The sequence below is a fragment of the Diabrotica undecimpunctata genome, chromosome 5, assembly GCF_040954645.1.
Source record: "Diabrotica undecimpunctata isolate CICGRU chromosome 5, icDiaUnde3, whole genome shotgun sequence".
NCBI classification, from domain to species: Eukaryota; Metazoa; Arthropoda; class Insecta; order Coleoptera; family Chrysomelidae; genus Diabrotica; species Diabrotica undecimpunctata.
The window spans coordinates 68,967,734-68,994,780 of NC_092807.1; the positions used below are offsets into that span (position 1 = coordinate 68,967,734).

The window sequence follows — 27,047 nt, forward strand, 5'->3', positions numbered from 1 at the left end:
TAAAAAGATTATACAACCATCTCCCTTTGCAACTTAAATCTTCAACTTCTTTCCTTAAGTTCCGCAAAAGAACAACAACCTATCTATCTGAAAGACCATATTATTCAGTAGAAAAGTTTCTTAACGAATAGCTTTATGTACAAGTAACTAAAGTATTTGTATAAATATATATTTGAGTATCACATGCAGAAACTTAAACTTATTAGTTCGTAAGGATTTATTATACAATTTGCATATTATTTAAATTTTGCAATACGTTGTGTATTTTATTTTTTTTTTTTTTTATTTTGTGGTATTGACGATTTATGTAATTTCAGTAAATTTTAAATTGTTGTTATTTTTCTGACTTTTTGTAAACTTTGTCTATAAAATTGTACAATTTTCAGTGGTAATAAAGCATATTTCTATTCTATTCTAAATTTATATTCTAAGTTGTTTTACAAGTATTAAATAAATAAATAAATTACATTTTGTCTTATTTTTTCCTAAATGGTATTGTGTATATTTGAATTTAAAAATAATTTGCACATTTTAAAATTTCAAATGCATTTTTTTTCAAATATATCAAATTATATTTAAATATTTAAGCTTCATTTAAATTTTGAAATTCCCGCGTAATTTCCTGCTTGAATTAGTTCCAATACGAATCACTTGGAGCGCTGAATTTCATATCCAACTAAAGTATTGTCGTGAAGCATCTAGAGGTTGGTGATTTGAGGGTACTACTGGGAGGGTGGAGCCCCGCGATGCTCCATGCAACGCGCCACCCTCAAATGGTGTCGGACTCGTAGAGGTTAATGGCTAGCTAAAGGTCATATGTCGAAAGGCCGAGTAGACCCTGGGTCCCGCTGGCATTTAATTGTCGGAGGTACACGAACTTCTTCATGTCTGAAGACGTAGACCATACAGAAATAACGTTATAACAGTCTATTGATACCAATTCGTACACGGAAATATAAAATCAGCGCGCGTTTATTTTTCTCAATATTAAATAATTTGATAAATATAATACAATAAAAGCTTACCGATGTGATGATGTTGTTGATGGTGCTGTGCAGCTCAGAATCCTAACCACAATCGTGTGTTGGAAGTAGGTTCCAGTAGTCAAACTAGACGAAATGGACTGGATGAAAAATGCTTAATTAGAAATCTCACCTTTATACGCGATGTATAAGCATTACAGTCTAATAAAATTGGACGAAAAATGCTCAATTGAAATCTCACCTTTGTACGCGATGTATAAGCATTACTGTTTCAATTTTTGGTCAATAAATATATTTTTGTTAATTTCTTATTAAACAATGTTAGGGAATATTAGTTATACACTTTTGAGGCTGTGAGAATTAAATATTGATTCACGTATATTAGAGGCAAAATGTAGTGTGTGTTGCCTACAGTCGTCTACTTTTAAACTGCGTTAACGATACATTGAGATGAGAGACCAAAGCTACTTCTCGTAGCTCTTATAATTTGTGATGCGCGAGAATCAATAGTTGATTCTTGCGATTATATATATATCAACTTGTTAAGAATCTCTTTTTTGAAAAGCCTAAGAAATGGTATGGTTTCTGCTTAAAATAACTAGAGCAGTTGACTCAAAAGTTTATGATGGTTGTCAAGTAATGCCATCTTCGTAACGGTGCTTAAAGAAGTTTTGAGAAATCTTTAAATGCTTTAAATATCTTTGGAACGATTATGAGGAAGATTTAATATTTAGTCACACATTGATCTATTCTAAATTAGCATTATGATGCTAATAGTTTTTTTGTATTTAATTAATCCTTATGTTATTAGGTTTTGTAGATAATCCGTTCATTACAGCAGAAATGGCCCTTAAAGTTGAAGATACGAAGGGAGTGTTTTTTATACCAGCATTTAGTGGTTTAGGGGTAAGTCTGCCATTCACTACCAAGGTAAATAAACATATTTAAACTTTTGTTATTACGAATTTAATATTTCATATTTTAAATACTGCATGAGAAATTTGAAAACGATATAGAAAATATAGAATATATCAACCATAGAATCCTGAAAACGACCTTGATTATGGAAAACACTAACTTCCATATTACATTATTTTTTCGGTTCAGACTGGAAGGTGAGACAGAAGTGTCCAAGATACAATGGACAAGATACAGAAAATGGTAATTTTTGGAGATTTTAATGCAAGTGTCGGAAATAACATCATATAGTAAGACACATAAAATCTAAAATAGCGGGTGAGACATATATGAAAATATTTACATCTAAGTGAGTGTCAGAAAACAATCAAATGAAGCAGCTTATATATAAATATATATAAGCTGCCACCTTCGAAAGAAAAATCTTGCGACACATATATAAGGGCACAAAAGAAAACGGAATATGGCGAAGACGATACAACTCTGAACTATACAAAATATACCAGGATCCGGATATTATCACATTCATTAAAATAGGACGGCTGCGTTGGATAGGACATGTAGAAAGAATGGAAGAAGGCGAAATACCAAACAAAATATTCAAACAGATGCCAGTAGGAAAAAGAACAAGAGGAAGACCGAAACTGAGATACTTAGAACAAATAGAAAATGATATAACAACCTTAAAAATAAAAAACTGGAGAAAAAAAGCACGAAACAGATCAGAATGGAGAAGAATCCTGAAACAGGCCAAGACCCAAAAAGGGTTGTCGAGCCAGTGATGATGATGATGATGAGATATATATATATATATATATATATATATATATATATATATATATATATATATATATATATTTATATATATATATATATATATATATATATTTATATATATATATATATATATATATATATATATATATAATTAGTTGGAAAAGTACATAGATATTAATCATATGTAAGACCAATGATAACATATTATACTACATTCAAACACAAGATAAGCTCAAGTTCACACCCATCCTTGGGTGTACCGTGACGTCGCAGCTTGTCATTGGTTAGAAATTAATTCATAGATAAAACGAAAGCAGCTACAGCAGTAGAATAAAGTTACGTTAAAACATAAGAAATGAAAACCAAACTATCAAATAAACCAGAATACAAAAAAAAACAGTAGGCGGTGCAGGAGACTAGCGCAAAGCTTCATACTATGTTTTCTCTATTTTTAAAATTTAAATAATATTTTTAAAACCAAATGAAGTAACTTTATTATTTATATTTTAAACAAATTATATTATATTAAAATATTTCAATAAATTATTAGGTTTACTCCTAACGCCACGTACTAACGTATTAACAAAACGTACGTTGTTTACTTCTGACAGACAGGCCAAATTAAGACGAAATATTAAATTAGTAATAAAATAAGAAAAGACAGTTAAGAGAGTTCGTCTCTTATTCTTCGTATAAACGAATATAGAAAGGCACTATACGTGAAATCAAATCTTATCTGTCTTTTTTTATTTCAGTTTACTCTTTATGGGTACAAGAAACCAGTTCACCAAAGATTTTTGCTTAGATGAGGAGATATGTTGTGGAATGCAATTTTTAGATTCCCCCTGTCTTTCTTACATCCTTTTTCATTTTCTGTTTTGCTTGCAATTTATAGAAGGCACAGATTAAAGCAAAAAGCTGAAGTCTAGTTTCGGCAACCAAGAGATCTTCACATTTCTACATTGGTGTTTTATTAATAAAATATAAATGTAATTAATATATACACTAAATAAGATGTTTAAAAATAATAGTTATATTTAGATGAAATTATTTTAAAACAAGAAGTGTCATAAAAATTTAAACAGATGATTCAATATTGTTATTAATTGGATGACATTTATGACTTTAAATTTTGACAATCGTTTTAAATAGAATATTTCATTGATAGATATTCTTTTAATTTTCTTACTTCTCCGTTAATGTCTGTATTTTCTTAGTTATTTTTCATACAGATTTTAATTTAAACCTACTTAGAATAAATATGTATATAATGACTACAAACGAATTGATCGAAACTAGTGAATCCATGTGAAGAACCCAGAGATATGTAAGAGAGGCGATATGACATACGGTGAAGTAGATGGGTTTACTTTGTAGTGATTTTTATTGCCCACCACATAGGGTATTACTTGTAGGGGGTTGAAAACTGGAGACAGAAATGGCTGGGCTGGAGATAGGGTAAGCAAAACAAACCGGAACGTTTGCGAACGGCTACTCTTGGTTTGATTGGAGAGTTGGGTCGTAGGTAAGTGAATAAAAAAAGTGGACTGGAAAGGAGTAACTACAAAAAGAGAAATCAAAAAGTACTTACGTGGATTTCCCGGACAAAACAACACAAGAAGGTTCCTAACCTATTTAAATTGGACGCCGCTTACAAGAATCTTTCTGCTGGATAAACTTTTCTTTAATCAAAAATCCATTAAAAGGGTTAGAATCTTTTTAAAGGAAATAATACTACTGTTGGTTTAGGGAGAAACATTACATACTTATTATTATTTCACCATAAACAGTTACAAATACAAATAATAATAACAAAATACAAAAACGACTTACAATGGTGCTATCGGTTTACAACAAACTCTAGACGTTGAACTACAAGAATGTATAAATTGAAATCATCTAGATTTTTGAATGGAGCTTACATTAAAGTCAACCTTTTTAAAACAGAACAAAACAAATTCAAAATTTATGGTTAGGTATGTACCAAATGCCCGAAGAAAATAATGCTAACTGTCATATGTCAAGATTAAATATTAAAACTTTATAAGAATAATTAAGATGACAGTTAGCCAATCCCTAAAATTTTTAATTTTATTTATTACAATTTTTTTTAACTTGTCATAAAAGCAATTATTAATGAAAAATGTCTATTTTTACTTAAAAATTTTTAACAAAAAAAAGTACTTGATATCACTGACTATTATATCTCCTTTAAAAGTTTTGGGGTTGGATATGGACTTAAAACACTGCAAAACTACACAAATGCTGTCTCACAAGCTGCAAAAAGATCTGAAATGACCAGGGACAACAAATAGACGATGGAAGCTGGGCACTGGATTATCTTGCCGCAATCTTCAAAGCTTAGCTTTTTAAAAACTCAAGCTCCTGCTTGAAACAATGTGGACATCTTTTAAACTGTTCAAAACGCCGTCTTACAAATCCCTCAGGTAAAGCACGAACAAAATCGGTGATTAACTCAGACAAAAACTGACACATTACATTTGAGTATAAAATTCACCTCTCTACAATAAGAAATATGCCAGTTGTTTTTGAAGATTACACACCCGTGGTCTTTACCTTTCCAAGTTTCAAATCCTACTTTAAACTGTAATTACACATTTTCCCATGACAAAAGACGAAAAACGAAAAAACATTACGAATTTGATGAAAATTCGGACTAAAGACCGGAACCAACTGACCTTGACAGCGGCTCCACCGATAGTGATCTCATTATGAATCGGCTCCAGGTACAGTTCGTTGGCTCTCGAGCACAACGACCAATGGCAGATTTCTATAAACATGGCTCTAGCCTAACCAAAAAGGTGGAACAGACCAATGTTGAAGTTTCTGGGTGCTTCCAGCTCAACAAAGGTGGGTGGCCAACAAAACAGTTTAAGCAAGTTTCGCAATGGTTATCCACTTATTAGATAACCAAAATAGTATCAAACAATAATAAAGTTGATTATGACAGTCAAACAATGATTTTCCAACTACTGGTTGAAAATTGAACTAACACAAAAAGAAGAAAGACAGGATGGCCAATAGTTCCGTAGAAATATCCTCCGGGATCGATCACAGCGAAACATTTCCAAGTCAGGAAACTCCCAAAATGACAAAAGAAGAAAATAAATCCAAAACGTTAATACACAATCTTGGAGAAGAAAAAAAAAATCGGATACATGGATACAAGCCACAATCGATACAGAAACAGTGCAGTCTCATACTAATATTTCCAAAAGAAACAAAAAAATCGTAACGTTCTTCCAAAGAAACAAAAAAGTTACGACAGTCCTCTAAAGGAACAAAAACATCACTACAATCTTCCAAAGGAAACAGAAAAATTATTACAGTCCGTCGTCACTACTAAACGATTTCGTGATGTTGGATGTAACACATACCAACAATATAACAGTAGAAGTTGAACAGTGAAACACTTTTAACACCTAGTCGAATTCCTTACAAATCCGTCAGGTAAAACACAGCACGAACAAATCGGTGATTAACTCAGACAAAAATTGTCATTGTCATCACAGACATTACATTCGAGTATAAAATTCACCTCTCCACATACAAAATCTGCCGGCCTTTTGAAGATCACAAGCCGAGCTCTTTTCGCTTCAAGATCTTAATCCAACCTCCAACTGTAACTACACATTTAACTGCCACTACACAACACATTATCCCATAACAAAAGACGAAAAACGAAAAACATTACGAATTTAATGAAAATTCGGACTAAACACCGGAACCAACTGCCCTTGACAGCGACTCCACGGATAATGATTTCATCATCTTTAAAAATCGTTCACCCAACTCGGTGTAAACAAAGCATAAACGAAAATACTCCTGTTTATTTGACGCGCAAAATATCCTAAAGTGGCTCTCGATATGGCTTAGCCATATTGGATAGTACTTCTTGTCAAAGTGTTAGTTTAAGAAGTGGGGAATGAAAAATTTTGTTTTATAAAGATTTTAAACTTTTTTGTGTGATTTTTTTTACATTAGTTCAAAGTGACTTTAGCATGGCTTCGTGTATATTGAGATCTTGTGCTCCACGGGAATAACTTTTCATAGGTTAGTATTCACCTGTAAACAGTTTACAGGGCGGTATTACTTCAGTTTTAGTGATGCATCGTGTAAAAAGAACAGGTAATTTTTTAACTTGGTGTATGTGGTTGTAGATTTCCTAAAGATGTTAAAACCAGAAAAATCAGCAAATTGTGTTCCAAACATTTTGCGGAGGAATATATAAATCGAACTTCGTTAGTTTGTATTCGTTTGCGAAAAAATGCAATCCGTACAATTGGTGAATCTCAGGTAATAATAATTATAAATATTAATAAAATAAATAGGTAATTAAAATAATATAGATCATCATCATCATTTTGGCTTTACAACCGTGTGTGAGTTCTAGCCTCCCCAAGAATTTTTCTCCAGTCGTCCCTATCCATCGCCTTCCTCCGCCAAGCACGTATTTCCATGTTTCTCATGTCTTCAAAATAATATAGATAATATTGTGAATTACACCTGGACATTACGTAGCATACTGAGCATACAACTTTAGTTATACATTTCATTTGCTAATAAGTTTGTATAGGTACGGGTGTAAACGAAGAGACTCAACTAGAAGGGTCTTCATATACTTTTTATAATTTTATATATATTATGTAAGTACTAGTTAATAATTAAACACAGTTTTATTTTGACCATTCTTTAAATGTGTACTATTTGACATTGTTTATTGATGTAACAAAACAGTTCTTTGGGTTTCAAATCATCATCATTCTGGCTTTATAACCCTACGTGGGTCCTGGCATCCTCAAGAATTTCTCTCCATTCGTCCCTATCCATCGCCTTTCTCCGCCAAGCACGTATTCCCATATTTCCCATGTCTTCATCGATGTTATCAAGGAACCTTGTTCTAGGTCTTCCCCTTCTAGGTCTATCAAAGAGCGTTTTTCTAGCTGGGTCATTTTGTTCCATCCACATTACATGCCCTATACACCTCAGACGTCCTATCTTAATATGTTTTACGACGTCAGGTTCCTGGTATATTCTATTAAGTTCGAAGTTGTATCGTCTTCTCCACACTCCATTGTTATTCACTGCTCCATAAATTCGCCTTAGTACTTTTCTTTCGAAACATCCCAATGTTTTCATTATTGTTTGTTAGAGTCCAAGTCTCTGAACCATATGTTAGGAATGGGCATAAATTAGGATTTATGCTTTTTTTAAATAAAGCTACATTATTCCTGTATAAGATTGAGGTTTATATACAGTACTAGTCAAAGTCCGTTCCCCCTCGTATCTTTTGAACGGTTATTGTTATAATAGTAAAATTTCATCATCATCAGTGGCATTACAGCTCGTTATGAGCCAAAGCCTTCTTCAGAACAATCTTCCATTCGCCCCTGTCTCTGGCAACTCTTCTCCATGCTTTAACTCCGATGGATTTTAGATCATCCTCTACGTTATCTTGATACCTAAGTTTTGGTATCCACATTGCTCTATTTACACTGCAGAAGCGGTAGCTATTAGGAAAGCTCTGGATTGGCTAGAGCATGCAAATTTGCAAGATGCTGTGATCATCTCAGACTCTAAGTCAATTCTTAGTGGACTTAATAATACTGAGTTAAACCATAAAACATGTGAGCTGATATGTGACATTAAACAAAAAATGAGAAACAAAGATATAACATTTATTTGGGCAAAAAGTCACTCCGGGATAAAAGGTAATGAAATAGTAGACGAGCTCGCTAAGGATTCTACTCATTCAGGTATACAAGAACATATTTACACAGTATCAGACCTAATCAATTTTTATAATAAAAAAATAAATTTTAACTGGCAAGACAGATGGAAAATATTGGCGAATACTTCAAATAATCATTATTACAAGATCCATCCTACGTTACCATCCCTAACAGAATTACCACACATATTCCATTATAATATATCTAAACGATCAGCAGCAACTATTACAAGATTAAAAACTAGTCACGGTGCTGTTCCTGCTCACCTGGCTAGATTAAACATTATAGAATCAGGAAAGTGTTTATGCGATAATATTTCCCAGTGTGATGTTAATCACATCCTGTTTGGATGTATTAAAAATAAATCACTCTCATCTACGTTTTATGAAAACCTAGTTAAAAGTAATGTGCAACTTCCAGTAAACATAACCCACCTACTGTCATTGAATCAGAAATCCATATACGAACTCATATGTAATCACTTATATGCATCCGGATATATAATATAAATTTAGTACAGTCAAGTTTTTAACATAAATTATTTAAAAATCTGTGGCAAAAGGACTAGTATCCATGCCAAACACACTATCATCATCATCATCATAAGTTTTGGTCTTCCTCTGGCTCGTCTCCCCACTGGTCCTCTTATTTCGAAAATTTTTCTGATCGTTGCATCTTCATCTCGCCTAATTACATGTCTTCATGTACTAATTTAATACATTTTACAACGTCAGGTTCCCCAAAACTTCTATATAACTTAAAATAGTGAAATTTGGAGGGTGGTAATAAACAGATGTAGGCTTCTCAACTAGTCATAACAGGTGACCTAATAGTGACAGATGACGTTACAGCGCCACTGTGACAGATAATTTAAATGGGACCTTATGGCAAGTGATAATAATAATAATTTTGTTTGAGTTTAAGCTCATTTTGATGAATAATTTAAATAAATACTAAAATTGTAGCTTCTCATTTATATATATATATATATATATATATATATATATATATATATATATATATATATATATATATATATATATATATATATATATTCGGTTTTTTATAACGTCTTACGACGTTGTCCGACTCCCAAACGCCACTGTATTCTGTCTTGAGTTAGGTCTTCGTCCAGATTTCCAGCGCTAATCGCTTTCCTAACTCCCAGGGTCCAGCTCTGTGGTGGTCTTCCTCGTTTCCTCTTCTCTGGGGGTTGCCACATCATCGTTTTTTTAGGCAATCTTTCGTCCCCCATTCGGCTCACATGCCCATACCATATGAGCTGTTTTCTCTCAATATCCTCAACTATAGTGCCCTCTATACCCATTTGTTGTTTTATCACTTCATTCCGTATTCTGTCGGCTCTTGATATTCTCATCGATCTTCTGATGGTATCCATTTCCGAGGCTTCGACCTTTTTCTTATATTTTTCGGTTATTCTCCATGTCTCAGCTCCATAAAGTAGGCTAGTTTTAACCATTGTCTCATAGATGTTCCATTTTCTTTTCTTTACTCCATAGAATTCCGTTCAGACATGCTATAGCTCTTCGTGCTTGTACAATTCGATGTTCTATTTCTCGTTCGTCTTTTCCACTACGGTCGAAGATGACGCCCAGGTATTTATATTCGTTGCATGGATTTATTTTTTGATTGTCATCGATATCGAGTTGTTCTGCTTCAGCTCCAATTGAGAGGTATTTTGTCTTTTCTAAATTGATATTTAATTCCCATTTCTGGTATTCTTCAATTAGTTTTCTAAGCATGTATTCCATGTCATCTTTGTCATTTGAGATTACCACCTGATCATCTGCAAACTGTAAAGTATATATGTAATCCTGATCGTTCAATTGTATACCCATTCCTTTGACTTTTCTTTTCCATTGTTTCAGAGCTGCAGAGATATAAATCTTAAATAGGGTCGGAGAAATACAACATCCTTGTCTGAGACCCTTAGTAACTGCAAATTTTTCAGCTAAGAGGTTTCCGAATTTCATTTGGGAGTTTGAACCATAATATAGATCTTTGAGAGCACTAACCAATGTTTGATGTATGTTTGATGTGCCCAGGACTTCCCATAGTTTATTTAGCGGGACTGTGTCATATGCCTTCTCAAGATCTACAAAAGTCATATGTAACTCTCTATTTGTCACAATTTTCTTTTCTATAATTTGTTTAAGACAGAAGATGTTATCTGTACATGAACGACCTGCTCTAAATCCTCCTTGTTCTTCGTCTTCAGACGATTGATAATCTTCCTCTATCAGGTCCCGTAGTATTCGACCGTATAGTCGACTCATTGAACTTGTGACCGATATCCCTCTATAGTTTTTACAATTTCTCCTGTCACCTTTTTTATATATTGGGGTCATATATGCTGTTTTGCATTCATCTGGTGTTGGATGTCCATTAATATATTCGTTAAATATCACCGTGATCATTCTGTGTAATTTCTCTGAGCCATTCTTTATTAATTCCGTAGTTACTCCCTCTGGTCCACTTGCTTTCCCATTCTTCATCCCTGCTATAGCTTTTTGAACTATGTTGATATCTATGGTAATATGCTCTCCCAGAATTTCGATTCTTGATGAATTCATATCTTCTTTAAATTCGTCTCTGTTCTCATTTAATAGATGTTTGTAATAATGTGTCCAATCCTCGGGATTTATGGGATTTAGAATCACTTTCTCGTTAGTCGGCTTCTTAACAGAGTTTATAAACTTCCACGCCTCAGTGCATTGTCGTCCTCCAATATAAGATTCTATCTCTCTGCACCTTCTATCCCATATCTCATTTTTGGAGGTCATAATTATCTTTCTAGTTTTCTTCTTCATTTCATTGTATCGGTCTTTGTCTGCGTCATCTTTTGTATTCAACCACTTATGAGTATTTGTGAATTTTGTTTAACTATCACGTAATCTATTATAGACTTAAGATTCCTTGTTGGTTGAAACCATGTATATTTGTGTATGTTTTTGTGACAGTAATATCCGTTAGTTATTTTGAGTCTATTACTTTCACAGAGATTAATAAGTCTTTCTCCGTTATCATTACGACGTCTTCTCCATAAGGTCCAATTACATTGTTGTGGCGCTTGTTTCCTGTTCTTCCAATCAAATCGCCTAATAAAAATATTTCTCGGTTATTTCCAACTCTATTAATGACTTCGTTTAATTTTGCAAAGAATTCGTCTTTTGTGGTTGCATTCTCATCCTCTGAGGGGGCATAGATTGCTAGTATTGTTGTTTTTTTTTTGGTGTAGGGTCATATTTACTTGCAGGATTCTCATTTAATTAATAAATATTTAACAACCTGTTCTTATAGTAAGTGTTTAAAATGTGCTCCATCTACTTCCTGACAGTAATGCATCCTATTTCTAAACTTTTACCGTACTCGTTCAAATGTGTCTGAGGAAATTGCCCTACATTTTTCAGTAATTCGTTGTTTCAAAATGTCAATATTGTCGGGTGCTGTAGCACTTTATATTTCAAGTATCCCCACAGAAAAAGATCTAATGGTCTGAGGTCCGGTGACCGAGCTGGCCATTCTATCGTACCTGGTCGTCCAATCCATCTACCATGATATTTTTCATCTAGGTAACGTCTTGCTAACTGCACCATAATGGTGTGCAGGAGCACCATTTTGTTGAAACTTTATTTCCAAGTTGCCGAATTCATCTGGATTATCCTCCAGAATTTCATGTATTAACGGTTCAATTGCATTTTATAACATCTCCAGATACACTTACCGGTTAAGTTCGTATTGAGAAAAACAGGCCCAACTATGTGCTTTCCCAAAATGCCTGCCCAAACATTTATTTTTTTTTTTTGGAAATTGAGTATGTTTCACGAAAAACGTGAGGATTTGTGTCACTCCAATACCTCACATTGTGTGTGTAATTTCCATTGAGAGAAAAAGTACTTTCGTCACTAAAACAAATTGTTTTTATGTAATCGGACTGTTGGTTAATTTTATTGGACATAATTTTCACAGAATTCTAGTCTTCGGTAGGGATCATCATCTGAAAGTTGGTGCACAATTTTTAATTTGTGTAAGATATTCATGTTTAAGAATAAGAAGAATTGCGTTTTGTTATTTTTGTATTTCTGTGTTTAGTTTAAAATAGGTACTGTCATTTGTCAAGTTACTATGTAATTGAGGACATAACCTCTATAATGTAATGAATTAGAGAGTTTATAAAAAGGCACATGTTTTGTAAAACGTTCTTTTGAAATATATGTTTATTTGAGCCATCTACATTTATTATTACCAGTTATTACTACATAACAATTATTTGGCGACGAGGAAAATAATTGAACAGATATTTTGAAGAAAAAACATTTTAATAGTTCAAAATGTCTAGGAATGAAGATGGTGCCAGGGGTTACCAACCAATTATTAACGTAGTAAATACGGGCGGTGCATCTTCATTAGCCATTTATAAACAGGGTGACGATTTTGAAGTTTTTGAGGAACGTTTAGAACAATATTTTGGTGCGAATTTGATTGAGGAATCTAGAAGGGTTGCTGTTTTAATCACATTACTAAGTGAGGAAGTTTATAAAGTTTTAAGAGACCTATGCAACCCAGAGAAGCCCAAGAAAAAAGATTTTGAAACTCTAATGAAACTTTTAAGTACTCATTTTAAGCCTAGATTGTCAGTGTATCGAAGGAGGATAATTTTTGACCTGTTAAGGCAAGGACAAGAGTCAGTTAACGATTGGTATCTGCAAATTAAAAACCAGGCAGCACAATGTGATTTTGGTGACAAATTGTTATACTGGGTCCAAGATAAGTTTGTGGTAGGCATGAGGCCAGGGCCAATACTAGATAGGCTTTGTGAAGAAAGTCCTTCAAAAAGTTTGCAAGATTTTTTGGAAATTGCTTTGAATAAGAAAGCAGCATTAAGGGAACAAGGTAAAAAAGTGGAGGTTAATAGATTTCAACAAATAAAAAAAGTGGAATCCCGAGTGGAAAGGAAAGAAAATAGTGGAGAATCAGAAGAGAAGGCAGATGTAAAGTGTAATTACTGTAATAAAACAAATCACACCTTTAGTAAGTGTAAATATAAACAATTCACTTGCAAAAAGTGTGGTAAAAGAGGTCACATAATGGCAGCCTGCAAAGGTAAAGTGGAGAAAAATTATTTATTAGAGAATGTGGACAATATGTGTACCTGCTTTACTGGAGACTGTTTCAACTCAAATGGAACTTGACACTGGGGCAGGAGTTTCTTGCTTGCCATATTCATTTTATAAAGAGAAACTAGGTCATGTTCCATTGGAGAATACTTCTCTTAGATTAAAAACTTATTCAGGAGAAATAGTTATACCTGAAGGCAAGATTTCAGTTAATGTATCAATAAACAATTGTTCAAAAATGTGTGAATTGATTATAATTAATAAAGCTACGAAAATTTTATTAGGCCGGGATATCATTAATAAATTTAATTTGTCTTTGAAATATTCTGAAGTTATTATAAATGATATAACGATTTGCCCTGATAAGTTATCTGATTTGTTGTCAAAATTTTCAAATGTTTTTAAAAAAGAGTTGGGTTCCTATAAAGATGAAAAAGTCAGTTTAGAAATGAATGAAAAGGTTAAGACCATTTTCCACAAACTTCACCCAGTTCCGTTTGCTTTTCGTGAGAAGGTGAAAAATGAGCTTCACAAATTAGAAGCTGAAAAGGTTATAGAGAAAATTTCAAATTCGAATTGGGGAACACCACTAGTGCCCGTTATGAAAGCAAATGGCAATATTCGTATTTGTGGCAATTATAAAATAACAGTGAACAAGTATTTGAAGGATTTTAATCATCCCTTACCCAGAATAGATATCTTTGTTGCTTTACAGGGTGGTCAAAAATTTACTAAATTGGATTTTTTAAATGCTTATAACCAGTTAGTTTTAGATGATAATACCAGTCGTTTGTTATCGTGGAGTACCCCATATGGTATTTATAAGGTAAATCGTTTGCCTTATGGTACAAAACCTGCTTGTTCAATATTTCAAGCTATTGTAGAAAAAGTTTTACAAGGTTGTGCAGGTACCGTAAATTTTTTAGATGATGTGGTCGTCACAGGTAAGAATTTTGATGAACATTTAAAAAATCTGGAGGAAGTCTTATGTAGATTAGACAAGGCTGGATTTAGGTTAAATTCAGGAAAATGTGAGTTTTTTAAAGATAGTATTTCTTACTTTTCCAAAATTACAAGCCAAGGATTAGAAAAGATAAAGGAAAAGTAAGTGCTATAATTAATGCACCTCGACCCAAGAATTTAACAGAAATTCGTGCTTTTGCTGGGATGATAAACTATTATTCACGTTTTATTCAAAATTTGCAAGGAATTTTGAAGCCTCTATACAATTTAATTAGTAAAGGTACAGAATTTAAGTGGACAAAAGAATGTGAAATGGCTTTTGAAATGGCAAAAAAAGAATTAGTTTCAGACAAATTGTTAGTTCACTATGATCCACAGAAACCTATTCGTTTAGCTTGTGATGCTAGTGATTATGGTATTGGAGCGGTTCTAATGCATGTAATGGCTGATGGTTTAGAGAGGCCAATTTATTATATTTCTCGTGTGTTGACTAAGGCTGAGCAAGGTTACTCAATGATAATGAAAGAAGCATTAGCTGTATATTGGTCTGTTTCTAAACTCTACCAATATTTAGCTGGTTAGAAATTTGAAATTTCAAGTGACCATAAGCCTCTGCAAGCTATCTTTGGAGAGCATAAAAGCTTACCAAAAATGGCTGCTGTGCGTATTCAACGTTGGTCATTGTTTTTAGCTGGTTTTAATTATACTTTTCGCTTTATTAAAGGTGTCGATAACTCTAAAGCTGATGCTTTATCAAGGTTACCTTTACCTGTAGGTGAAGATGAAATTGAAACAGATTTAAATTTTGAATATATCAATTTAGTGGAAAACTTACTACCAGTTGATTCAAATTTATTACGTTCTGAAACACGAAAAGATGTAGTTTTAGGTAGTGTGTATAATTTAATTAGATATGGGTTTCCTAAGCATACTGAAAATTTAATTTTTAAGCCTTTCTTAGTTAGAAAGAATGAACTCTCAATAGAAAAGGGTATTATTATGTGGGGTTATCGAGCAGTCATTCCCACTAGCCTCAGACAACAATTGCTTGAGTAACTTCATAGTAATCATGAAGGGATAATTGAAATGAAATCAAATGCGCGTTCATACTTCTGGTGGCCTAATCTAGATTCTGATATAGAACAAATAGTAAATGGTTGTAAGGTCTGTGGACATCTAAAACCAGAGCCCACCAAAGCTAAATTAATTAAAACTCAATTATCGACTTATTTTTATGAAAGAATTCATGCTGATTTTATGGGACCTATTAAGGGGAAAATGATACTCATAATTATTGATACTTTTTCAAAGTGGCCTGAAGCTTTCATAATGAGTTCTACTGATACAGAAGCTACTATAGATCGTTTTAGAGAATGTTTTTCCCGATTTGGTTTGCCGCGAATTGTTGAAACGGATAATGGAAGTCAGTTTACTTCTGAAAATTTTTGTAATTTTTTAACTAATAATGGTGTAAAATTTTTGACTTCACCATCTTTTCACCCAGCATCAAATGGATTTGCGGAAAATGCGGTAAAATATGTTAAATCTGGTTTAAGGAAAGCACTTTTAGATGAAAAAAAAACAAAAATGTTTCATTAAATACATTATTGTGTCGATATCTTTTCTCTTACAGAAATTCAGTTCATGCTACAACAGGGTTGTCTCCCTCAAATGTTATTTTTAAGTCAAAGATAAGAACACGTTTAGATTTATTAGCACCAAAAGGTGTGCAAGTTAATGAAAAAGCAAATAAGCAAGAACAGAATTATAAAGGGAAAAGAGATGCACATTTTGAAGTAGGGGAGAGAGTCTGGTGTAGAGATTATAGGAACCCAAATAAAAAAGGTTGGGTGGAATGTGAGATTGATGAGATTTTAGGTGATAGAATTTATTTTTGTAAGTTAATAGGTCAAAACATTGTTTGGAAAAGACATTTGAACCAGATATTAAAGAATGTATCTAATCCCTTAGATGTAATTGTGCCAAATGAGAATGTGTCTCAACCTTTAGATGTAGTTGTGCAAAATCCGGTTATTATACAAAATGAATCAGAGCAAGAACTACCGATAACTCCTGAGACAGAGCTAGAGGCGATTCCAGAAATAAGTTCGAATGATTTAAATTTTGATAAAAATACTTCAGAGGTTGAAAATGAAATTTTGTTAAAAACTGTATCTGGTGCAAAAGATAATCTTCAAGTTAGTTAGTAGTAGACCTAAGAGGGAAATTAAACCACCACAACGATTGAATTTGTAAAGGGAGGTATTTGTAAGATATTCATGTTTAAGAATAAGAAGAATTGCGTTTTGTTATTTTTGTATTTCTGTGTTTAGTTTAAAATAGGTACTGTCATTTGTCAAGTTACTATGTAATTGAGGGCATAACCTCTATAATGTAATGAATTAGAGAGTTTGTAAAAGGCACATGTTTTGTAAAACGTTCTTTTGAAATATATGTTTATTTGAGCCATCTACATTTATTATTACCAGTTATTACTACATAACAATTTGTATGGATGAAATTTGTTTTCAGTCAACACTTGGTGTACTGTCTTTTGACTTCCATAGATAGATGCAACTTGGGCTGTAGAAGAAGTAGGGTACACTCAAATTTTTGAAATTAGTCGAATTTTTTTGTCATCACTAATTGTAGATGGACCAGATCGTTTGACATCTTGGACACTACCTGTTTAAACTTCCGAAGAAGCTTCCTCAAATAAGGTCTCGATGTAGGGCGATTGGGATACCTCTCATTAAAAAGATGTTCCGCTGCATGGAAATTATTTCCACATTCACCAATTATTAACACAGCTGCTACTTTGTCGGCTACAGTACGTACCATTTTGCCTTTTTAACTAAGAACAACAATCTAAAAACAACTTGACTAAACTAAGCAGAAACAGAAACTAAATATTCAGGTATAAACGCATTTGCAAACTAAAAATAACTAGGAATTGACTAAACTAAGTAGAAACAGAAACTAAATATTGAGTTGACAAACGTCAACTTTTTGCCAAATAACCAAAGTCGAACGTTAGAATTTTTATTATTTAAATGCTAAATTAGAATTTTAGTATTTATTTAATTTATTCGTCGAAATCATCAACCCATTAAGGGCCGAGACAATAAACAAAGAGAAATTTGACAATTGATTTATTAGATTGGATTAAAAACACATAAATTAAGACTAATTTACAACCAAAAAGAATTTTTTTTTCTCATGAAAGGAAAAACAGGTGGGTGCGTATACGCACCTTTGGCCGAATATGCATACAATTTTTAAAAAAGGAACATATTGTATCTTAACTGTAAATTAAATTTTAAGATGAAAATTTTCGAAACATTCGGGGTGTAGATGCACTGTACACTTTTTACATAAATAAATAGTATTACTTTTGCACATCCGACATTTTCTTCTTGCACTATTATCGTCTCTTTTTATAATGTGGCCATTTTTCACGAATGTCGCCCGAAATATGGAACCATTTCCTCGTCAATGGAAAGATTTTTTGCAAACACTCCAAATTGTGCAAACTTTCGGTTAATTATTTCAAAAATTGGTGACAATTTTGCAAATTTATCATTTTTATTCAGTAAGGTGTTATCTAACAAATGTATGTTCTGTTTGATTGAACGAAATCTATGTCGGCTCATGCTTTCTCTTACAATGTGCACTTCTTTATCCTCATCCTTCGACCAATACATATCAACTTGAGGCAGAGTGTGATAACCAGATAATATACATATGCCAATAAATTTTTTTAAATCTGTATCATTAATTTCAAAATCGTGACGGTTATTCTGCGATGCATAAATATTTGTAAAATATCGAATGCTCTCACTTACTTCTTTATCAAAAAAGAGTGAAAAAACTTCAATAGGTGACTTGCCTCCATGGTTGGCTTTTATATTTTCTAAATATCGATCAGACTGATGTTGAATTACTGCCGAGTACGAAGGAGTATCTGTTTTTACCCAACTTGGGACAAATTTGGATTTATTATTTTTGCCTGGTTCTTTCTTTGGACGTTTTGATCTGTGGTTCAGAGGAATATCATCATCAGAACCGTCAGAATTCCCATTCACTTGTATTTCATATGTACCTGCAATATCTGTTTTTATTTCTTCTGTACCAATAATATTATCATCAATGTCTTCTACATCGGAAATTTCATCTGTTTCCTGCGGCACATAAACCACATCAAGTGAGTCAGCATTTTCACAGTCTGAGTCTTCTTCTAACAAAGCCATTAACTCTTTAGTAGTTAGTGCCCTCTTCCTTTCATATTTCGAGAATTTACTAAAATAAACAAAAAAATGCACTACTACTACTATATACACGCATTCATATGATAATAATTTAGCTTACCTCATTTCAACTTATATGGAATATAAAACAAATAAACACAAGGAAACACAAGAAAAAGCAAATATAACGTTTACAGCATACAGCAATTTTATAAATAGTGAATGAAGTCACTTATCTATGAATGAAGTGTATTGACTATTGACGAGATCGTAATTTCAGATTGTTTAGTCTACGAAAAAAATATAATATGGTTTCGGCCAAAGGTGCGTATACGAATCCATCGTATAAACATGCAATTATAGACCTTATTTTTAAAGTATGAATGAATAAGTTTTTAGAATAATAAAAATTTCAACATATTTTTATAATTATAGAATACAAAATATGAATTAAGTTTATAATTAGGATCGGAACAATTTTTTGTATGAAGATGTGCATAAATCATTAAATTATGCAAAATTATAATAATCTTAAAATATTTAAAAAGTAATATTTTCGTCAAAAGAAAAATGATATTATATACCTCAATCTATTGAGATGTTACTTCAATAAAAAGAAAACATTAAAAAAATTATTTTCGGGCCAAAAAAAAATTTACAATAAAGGTTGCGTTTACGCACCTTTGGCCGTAAATGGGTTAAATCCAATCAAAATTAGTATGATTAAATGGGTATATTAAAATAATTGTAGTTTCGCATTTAATTAATAAATATTCTAACGTTCGGCTCTGGTTAATTGTCAAAAAAGTTGACGTTGACGTAAAAACAATTAGAGAATTGAAAAACGTCACCTTTTTGACAAGTAACCAGAGGCGGAGGTTTTAATATTTATTAATTAAATGCCAAACTACAATTTTAGTATTTATTTAATTTATTCATCAAAATGAGCTTAAACTCAAATAAAATTAGTATGGATGAATAGGTATTTTCTATGCCTTTCAAACGAGGTATCACTTGCCATAAGGTCCAATTTAAAATTATCTGTCACATTGGCGCTGTAACGTCATCTTTCACTATTACATCACTTGTTATGAGTAGTTAAGAAACCTACGTCTGTTTATTACCTCCCTCCAAATTTCACTATTATAAGTATAACTGTTCAAAAGATACGAGGGGGAACGGACTTTTGACTAGCACTAAGTTATTGTATTTTGGGTTTATGGACTTTCACAGCTTTTTATGAATAACTTTTTCTATAAAACTAATATCAAATATGTTTCCTTATGCTGCCAACTTAGGTCTCATACTATTTGCGTATTTGTAAATTAATTAATATCAGATATATTTTAAAATACTAATTATATCTTTGATGCTGTGATATTTACCATTTGGTTTTTCCTTACAGATGTTACAAATAAAGGATAATTCGAAAATAAGAGTGTTATCAAATACATCAAACACACCACGTAATATAACTCCTGTAACTTCATCACAAGATGTTCCCTGTAGATCATGTAAGTTAACTCCTAGGAAACGGCAGATCTATAAAAATTGGGCTCGTTCAAAGGAAATAGTAGTGAATGAAAAAGAAAAGGAATGTTCGTTGAAAACTACAAAGAAGTGAGAAACAAGTAGCTAACATGAAGACAGTCATTGAGAAACTCAAGAAAACAAGGTTGGTTCAAGAAGAAATATTGGATCTTCTTCAAAAATTAGGAGGACCTAAAGAATTTCTTCTAATGCAATTAAAAAAAGTGGGAAATAAAGCGCTACCTAAGCGGAGTTCAGAGTAGTTGCAAACATTTGCTCTGACACGACATTATTACTCGCCTGCTGCATATAAATATGTTAGGTGAACATTTGATACATGTTTACTCCATCCTAGGACTCTAAGTAGATGGTATACAGCCATTTATAATGAACCTGGTTTTACAAAGAAATTGTCAAGTACCTTTCAAATGTTAATCACTTAAATTGACATAGAAAATATTGCAACATTGTACCTTTCCTATGTGCTACTTAACTTAAAAATTTTTGATCATTGTATTGTATTTGGCATTTTTCCAGTTTCCTATGAATATTTACCTTTTAAAAGTTAATGTAACTTATAAAATTATATTAAAGTTAAATAAGAAACAATTAAATAAATAAAACACTTTGGTGGGGGCATTGTTACTTAAGGGATTTTAAAAATATTGTGTTACTATGTACTATAGCTATACATATGTAGCTAATTTTTTTCATACAAGGTTCTTGTGTGAACAATATTTATATTTTCTGTAAATTCCTATGTAATAAATAAAACCATATTTATAAAAAAAGAAATTTTCATTAATTCAACAATTTTCTTAAATATTACCTATTTTTTATACGAAAATAGTTTCTTCACTCCTTTACAGAAGATCTTAATTCCATGTTTGTCATAGTTCCTAATTCATTCGACATGTATTTTTAAAACTATTTTTAAAATTTCAATTATTAATTCCATAAGTTATCACACAAACTCAATAGTATTATTATATTAAACAAAACTAAGTTAAAGAATCAAAATTTTTTAAGTTTTGGTGGCAGAAATTTACATAAAGGTGTCGTAAATATAGCTTGAATTAATTTGAATCCGGACCTGCCCTTCGCCATATTGGATAGTGCCAAATTAAGTGGTCCCATTTATTAACTACAGAAATATCGTTTATGTCATATCCCCACTCTTACATATCTCTGGAAGAACCGTTATTTTGTGACGCTACCCTTGACACCTTCTCGTCGTGGCGCTCGTCTCAGTATTTTTCTATAGAGATAAAAATAATACAACGCCAGTATAGAAGTTGCGCGTCAATAAGATATCTCTAAAATACAGGATATTGTACGAATTTCATAGACTAGATCGAATAGCAAGGTATTTAAGTTAAAAGATGGCGAGATAGCTGGTAGTCAACGTCACAAATAGGAAGCACAAATCTACAGGTGGAACAAGAACAGGCCTATGGCCTAATATAACAAGTATTTTAAATACGAATCTAGAAATTTTATCCTTATTTATTTAATTTATCTTATAATTTATTTTATCCTTAATATTCTTTAGCCTCCGATTAACGACGAGAAAGCTGGTACAGGATTTATAGGTATTAAACCGGTTACAAAAAAAGAACATTTAGTTAGAGCTGTTCTTGAGAGTATTGTTTATCAAATAGTCAAGACTGTGGATTTCTTAAAGACTGAAAGGGTAGCAGACTATTCATCAATTAAGTGAGTATATTCTAAATTACTGTTTTAAAAATACTAATTGAAAATGTAAAAATTAGTTGTCACACTTCAATTTATGTAATTAATTCTTGAAAGAAACCAATTTTATGTAAGAGATACTGTTAGGATTTTTATGTTTTAATGTTTGTAACCAGTTTTGTACTCAGCAGTTGGTACAACTGAATTTAAATAAAAAAGAAGAAGTTGACATGACATATATAACCTAAATAATCTGTGTACCCATTATTGAAGTAAACAAGAACTTCTGGACCGAAACGTCAAAAGTTTGAATCTTTCTAGCGGTAAATTTAAATATTGGTTGTCTTTATACTTACGAGAGTATATCGCAAAATTAAATATATAATAATTCACAATTACAGCGTAGAAACAACAGTTTCGATATACAACGTAATATACTACAATTTTTACTGGCTGGGTTAAAGAAATTTCAGACAAGAGTCTTAAGAGAGAGATAATTAATCTACTTTTATATAACTCTTCTAGAGCATTGGTAAGTCTTTTCCATTACATATTTTTTCTATATTAGTAAAATTTTGATCAGCTACTGATATGTCACCGCATGGCGGCAAGAAAAAGCCACCTGATCTCCAAGCGATCAATAATGAAAACGATAATATGGATATTTCGAATAATGAAAATAATACAATAATAAATGATAAGTCTGATAATGAAAAAAAAAAATAAATTTAATCAAAGCGACAACAGATACAAGAATAATGCTGTAGGGCCATACTTAGTTGTAGTAGAAGGAATCGAGAAAAAATTCAAAATAGGCAAGTATAATCATTTACAAATAGCAAATGACCTCTTCAATTTAAATTTAAAAGATATCTTGGAGGTTAAAATCAAAGGTATAAATAAAATTGGTGTTTCTTTCGCAAACAGCGAAGCGGCTAACAATTTTATTAATAACGCTATCAATCTTAAAGATAAATATAAAATATATATTCCATATAATCAAATAACATGTAAGGGCATCATCAGAGATGTTAACCCGTCACTAACCGAAGATCAAATCAAAAAATCATTAATCTCACCCTTCGATGTTATAGACATCAAAAGACTAAACAGGAAAATTATTAAAGATGATAACTCGGTTGAATATGCTCCTACAGGCACAATACTTATAACTTTTGATGGTAAGATATTGCCAAGAGAAATAAAAATTAGTTATCTTAAATTCAACATTATTCCATATGTGTCGAGAGTCACACAATGTTATAAATGTTTGATATATGGTCATACCAGGACTCTTTGCAGAACTAAACCAAAATGTCATAATTGTGGACAACAGGTGGAAGAGGGTGAATTAGAGTCACATCTAGAGGCAAAATGCCTAACGATGTGTATATATTGTAAGAGTCCTGAGCATAACTCAGTTAATAAAAAGTGTCCTGAATATACCAGACAAACAGAAATTAAAAAGTTAATGGCATATGAAAACTTATCATTTTATGAAGCTGCACAACTAGCACCAAAAAATTATTTAAATAAAGACTATAGAAAAGAAGATAGTCAATACCATCCGGCTAACTTCCCAAGTATAAAACCAAAACAAAATACAGAAAACAACAGTATTAATATTAATCAAAGAAGAACCACAGCAAGTCAGTGCATAAATTCTAAAAGGAGTTACGTTTCTGCAGCCAAATCAACGGGAACAATAAAGAAAAGAAATATTTCATATGATAAAACTATACATGAATCGCAATTAATAAATCAAAATGGTAGATTATCTCAACTAAATAGTACAGTTCAAATTAATGACACTCCATCTATATCTGGTATTAATAACAACAATTTAAAACATAATTTTAATAAATCAACGCCTGTTAGTGCATCGCAAAATTACTGTAATACAATAGATGATTTATACAGAAAATTTACAAATATGAATAAAGAAGAACAAATTAAAATTAGAGAATTAATATTAACATATTCAGAACTCAACAAATCAGTTCCTGATCTAGACGATCAGGACAAATATTATTAAAAAAATAAAACAAATTATGAGTTATACCAACAACTCACTTAAAAACATTAGTTTGATGCAATGGAACATGAATGGCTTTCAATCCAATAATTACAACCTGAATATCTTGATAACAGAACATTCTCCTGATATCATTATGTTAAATGAAACCAAACTTAAACCTCATCAAATATGTCGAATCAAAGGTTATGATGTAATTAGGGAAGATATAGAAAATGGAGCAGGAGGTATTGCCACACTCATTAAAAATAATCTAATTTACAGTAGGGTTAATTTAGACTCCAAATGGCAAAGCCCTAACTTTAGATATATAGCTATCAAAATAGATAAATATACAATTATAAACATTTACTCAAACCCAAAAAATAAATTATCATATAATTTTTTTGAATATATATATATAATAATTGGAACAATGTGCTCATTATGGGAGACTTGAATGCACATCACCCATGTTGGGGTAGTCAAGTAAGTAATAGAAATGGTAACCTTTTATTAAAAATCTTTGACGAGTTTAATTATATATACTTAAATGATGGAAGAAGCACTAGAATTCATACCCCACTAGAGGGATCCAGCCCTGTAGATCTATCATTTGTATCTGACTCTCTAGCAATACAATGTACATGGAATGTCTTGAAAGATTGTGGTAGTAGCGATCATTTTCCTACAATTATTCTAATGAAAATTAACTATAGTGAAGGAAAAAGCATTACAACCAATAAAAACTTAAATTTTAGAAACAACATTAGAGAAATTGATTGGAACAAGTATAGTAAATACATAGAAGAACATTTAAATATAGAAAATCAATCCTATAACCACTTCACAAGTATAATTAACCAAGCAGTAGAAATTGCTATCTCAAATAAACAAGGCAGAGGCATAAGAAAACTGCAATATCAAAAAAGAGTACCTTGGTGGGACCAGGAATGCACTGAAATAATAAATAAAAGAAAAGAAGCGTTAAAGGAATTTAAAAATAATTTTAATCTTAGTAATTATATCAATGCAAAACACATAATGGCTAAATCAAAACGACTTCTAAAAACAATAAAGAAGCAAAAGTTTATGGAATATTGCGGGAGTATTAATAGAAACGTAGACATCAGCTCTATTTGGCAAACTATAAGAAAATTTAAAAATGCATTCTCTCAACCTTCAAACAATAAACTTCCCAATGAAAAAATAAGTTATGAAATATTAACTAACCTTTCAGTAACTAATATTGAACCGGATTTTGAATTACAGACCATTGATCACTTGTCTAGTGAATTCAATCTCACGGAATTAAAAAATAGTCTATTTTTAAAGAAAAACACATCACCAGGCCTTGATAATATTAACTTTAATATGTTAAAACATTTACCTGAAATAGGGCTAATATGGCTACTAAATTTATACAACAAGGTTAAAGAAGGTGAACTGATTCCCAATGAGTGGAAAACTCAGATTATTATAAGTATTCCTAAGAACAACAAAATTCAAAATTATAATTTAAGAGCAGAAAATTATAGAGCTCTGGGACTTTCATCATGTGTAGTAAAACTACTGGAATCAATGATTAAAAATAGGCTGGATTGGATCGTGGAAAATCAAAAAACATTTAGCCAATTTCAAGTAGGATTTAGAAAAGGTATGGGAGTTAACGATAATTTAAATTATTTAAATACTTATGTTCAATTGGCTTTCTCACAAAACCAATATGTAAATGCTACTTTCTTAGATATTAAAGCAGCTTTCGATCATGTGAATATTTACATACTATACAGACTTCTTAATAATCTTCATATTCCAGTAGACATCAATAACCTTATATTTCAATTCTTAAACAATAGGACTCTCTATGTTAAAAATCATTATCACGAAATGGTTGGACCATCGCATACTACACAAGGTCTAATACAAGGCTCACCTTTAAGCCCAATATTATTCAATATTTATCTTAAAAATATATACACAATAATACCTGAAAATTGTGTACTTCTGTCATATGCAGATGATCTAATTATCTTAACAAAAGGTAGTAATTTTAACCATATAGCAAATCAGGTAAACTTTATCTTATATGAATTATCCAAATGGTTTGATACACATAATCTTAAACTATCCTCATCAAAATGCGAGACTTTGTGGTTTAAAATGAACCGTCCTATTAGTAATCCACCAGATATAAAAATTAATGACTATATAATCCCTAATGTTCTGTCGAAAAAATATTTAGGTATAATATTTAAGCACAATCTAAATTGGTCAGACCAAATAGATAACATGATTAATAAAGCCCAAAAGGGCATTAATATAATACGTGCTCTTTGTAGAGTATGGTGGGGATCAGACCCAAAAACACTAAAATTAATATATAATGGCTTGATACAATCACAATTAGATTATGGCGCTAGTATAATTAATAACTTCTCTCAACAAAATTTTATGAAATTAAACCGAATACAATTCCAAGCTTTGAGAACAACACATGGGATGATGAAATCTACTCCCACTAATGTCATTTTAGCAGAAAGTGCAACTATCGATCTACACCATAGATTTAAATGGATTGCCACGAAATACATAGCAAAGATTAGCACAACTCCAAATCACTCATTATTAAATATGCTTCTAGACTTAAAAAAATATCATGGTTATCAACAAGGATATTGGAAGGGAAAAAATCCAACATATTTGATTGACGCTCTAACAGAAGTTAAAAAGTTTTTACCATCAATGAACACAAGTGACATACCAGCCTGCTACTCAAATGAATATGATATCTACACTTATAATATACCAATTATAAAAACATTATTAAAAAAAAATAGTTCCCATAACCTTTGGGAATATTACAATTTTGTAAATTCGTATTACTATAATTACATACAAATATTTACAGATGCTTCAAAAAAACAAAAAAATCAAAACCTTGAGGAAGCCAAAACGGGCATAGGAATACACATACCTAGTATAAATTATTCCTTTTCTGAAAAAATTCCTTCACTTATTAATATCTGTAC

The 27,047-nt window shown here is 31.7% G+C and overlaps 1 protein-coding gene across 4 annotated transcripts in view; it reads left to right on the forward strand.

The window, feature by feature from the left end:
* LOC140441373 (glycerol kinase 5) overlaps positions 1–27,047 on the forward strand; it is a 261,311-nt gene that overhangs the window by 186,776 nt on the left and 47,488 nt on the right. For 3 of the 4 annotated variants that reach the window (XM_072532059.1, XM_072532062.1, XM_072532061.1), the window contains 2 exons: positions 1,795–1,889; positions 21,862–22,025. In XM_072532059.1, coding sequence (XP_072388160.1) covers positions 1,795–1,889; positions 21,862–22,025 — 259 coding nt within the window. The remainder of the gene's footprint in view (positions 1–1,794; positions 1,890–21,861; positions 22,026–27,047) is intronic. The other variant, XM_072532060.1, reaches the window with a different exon arrangement.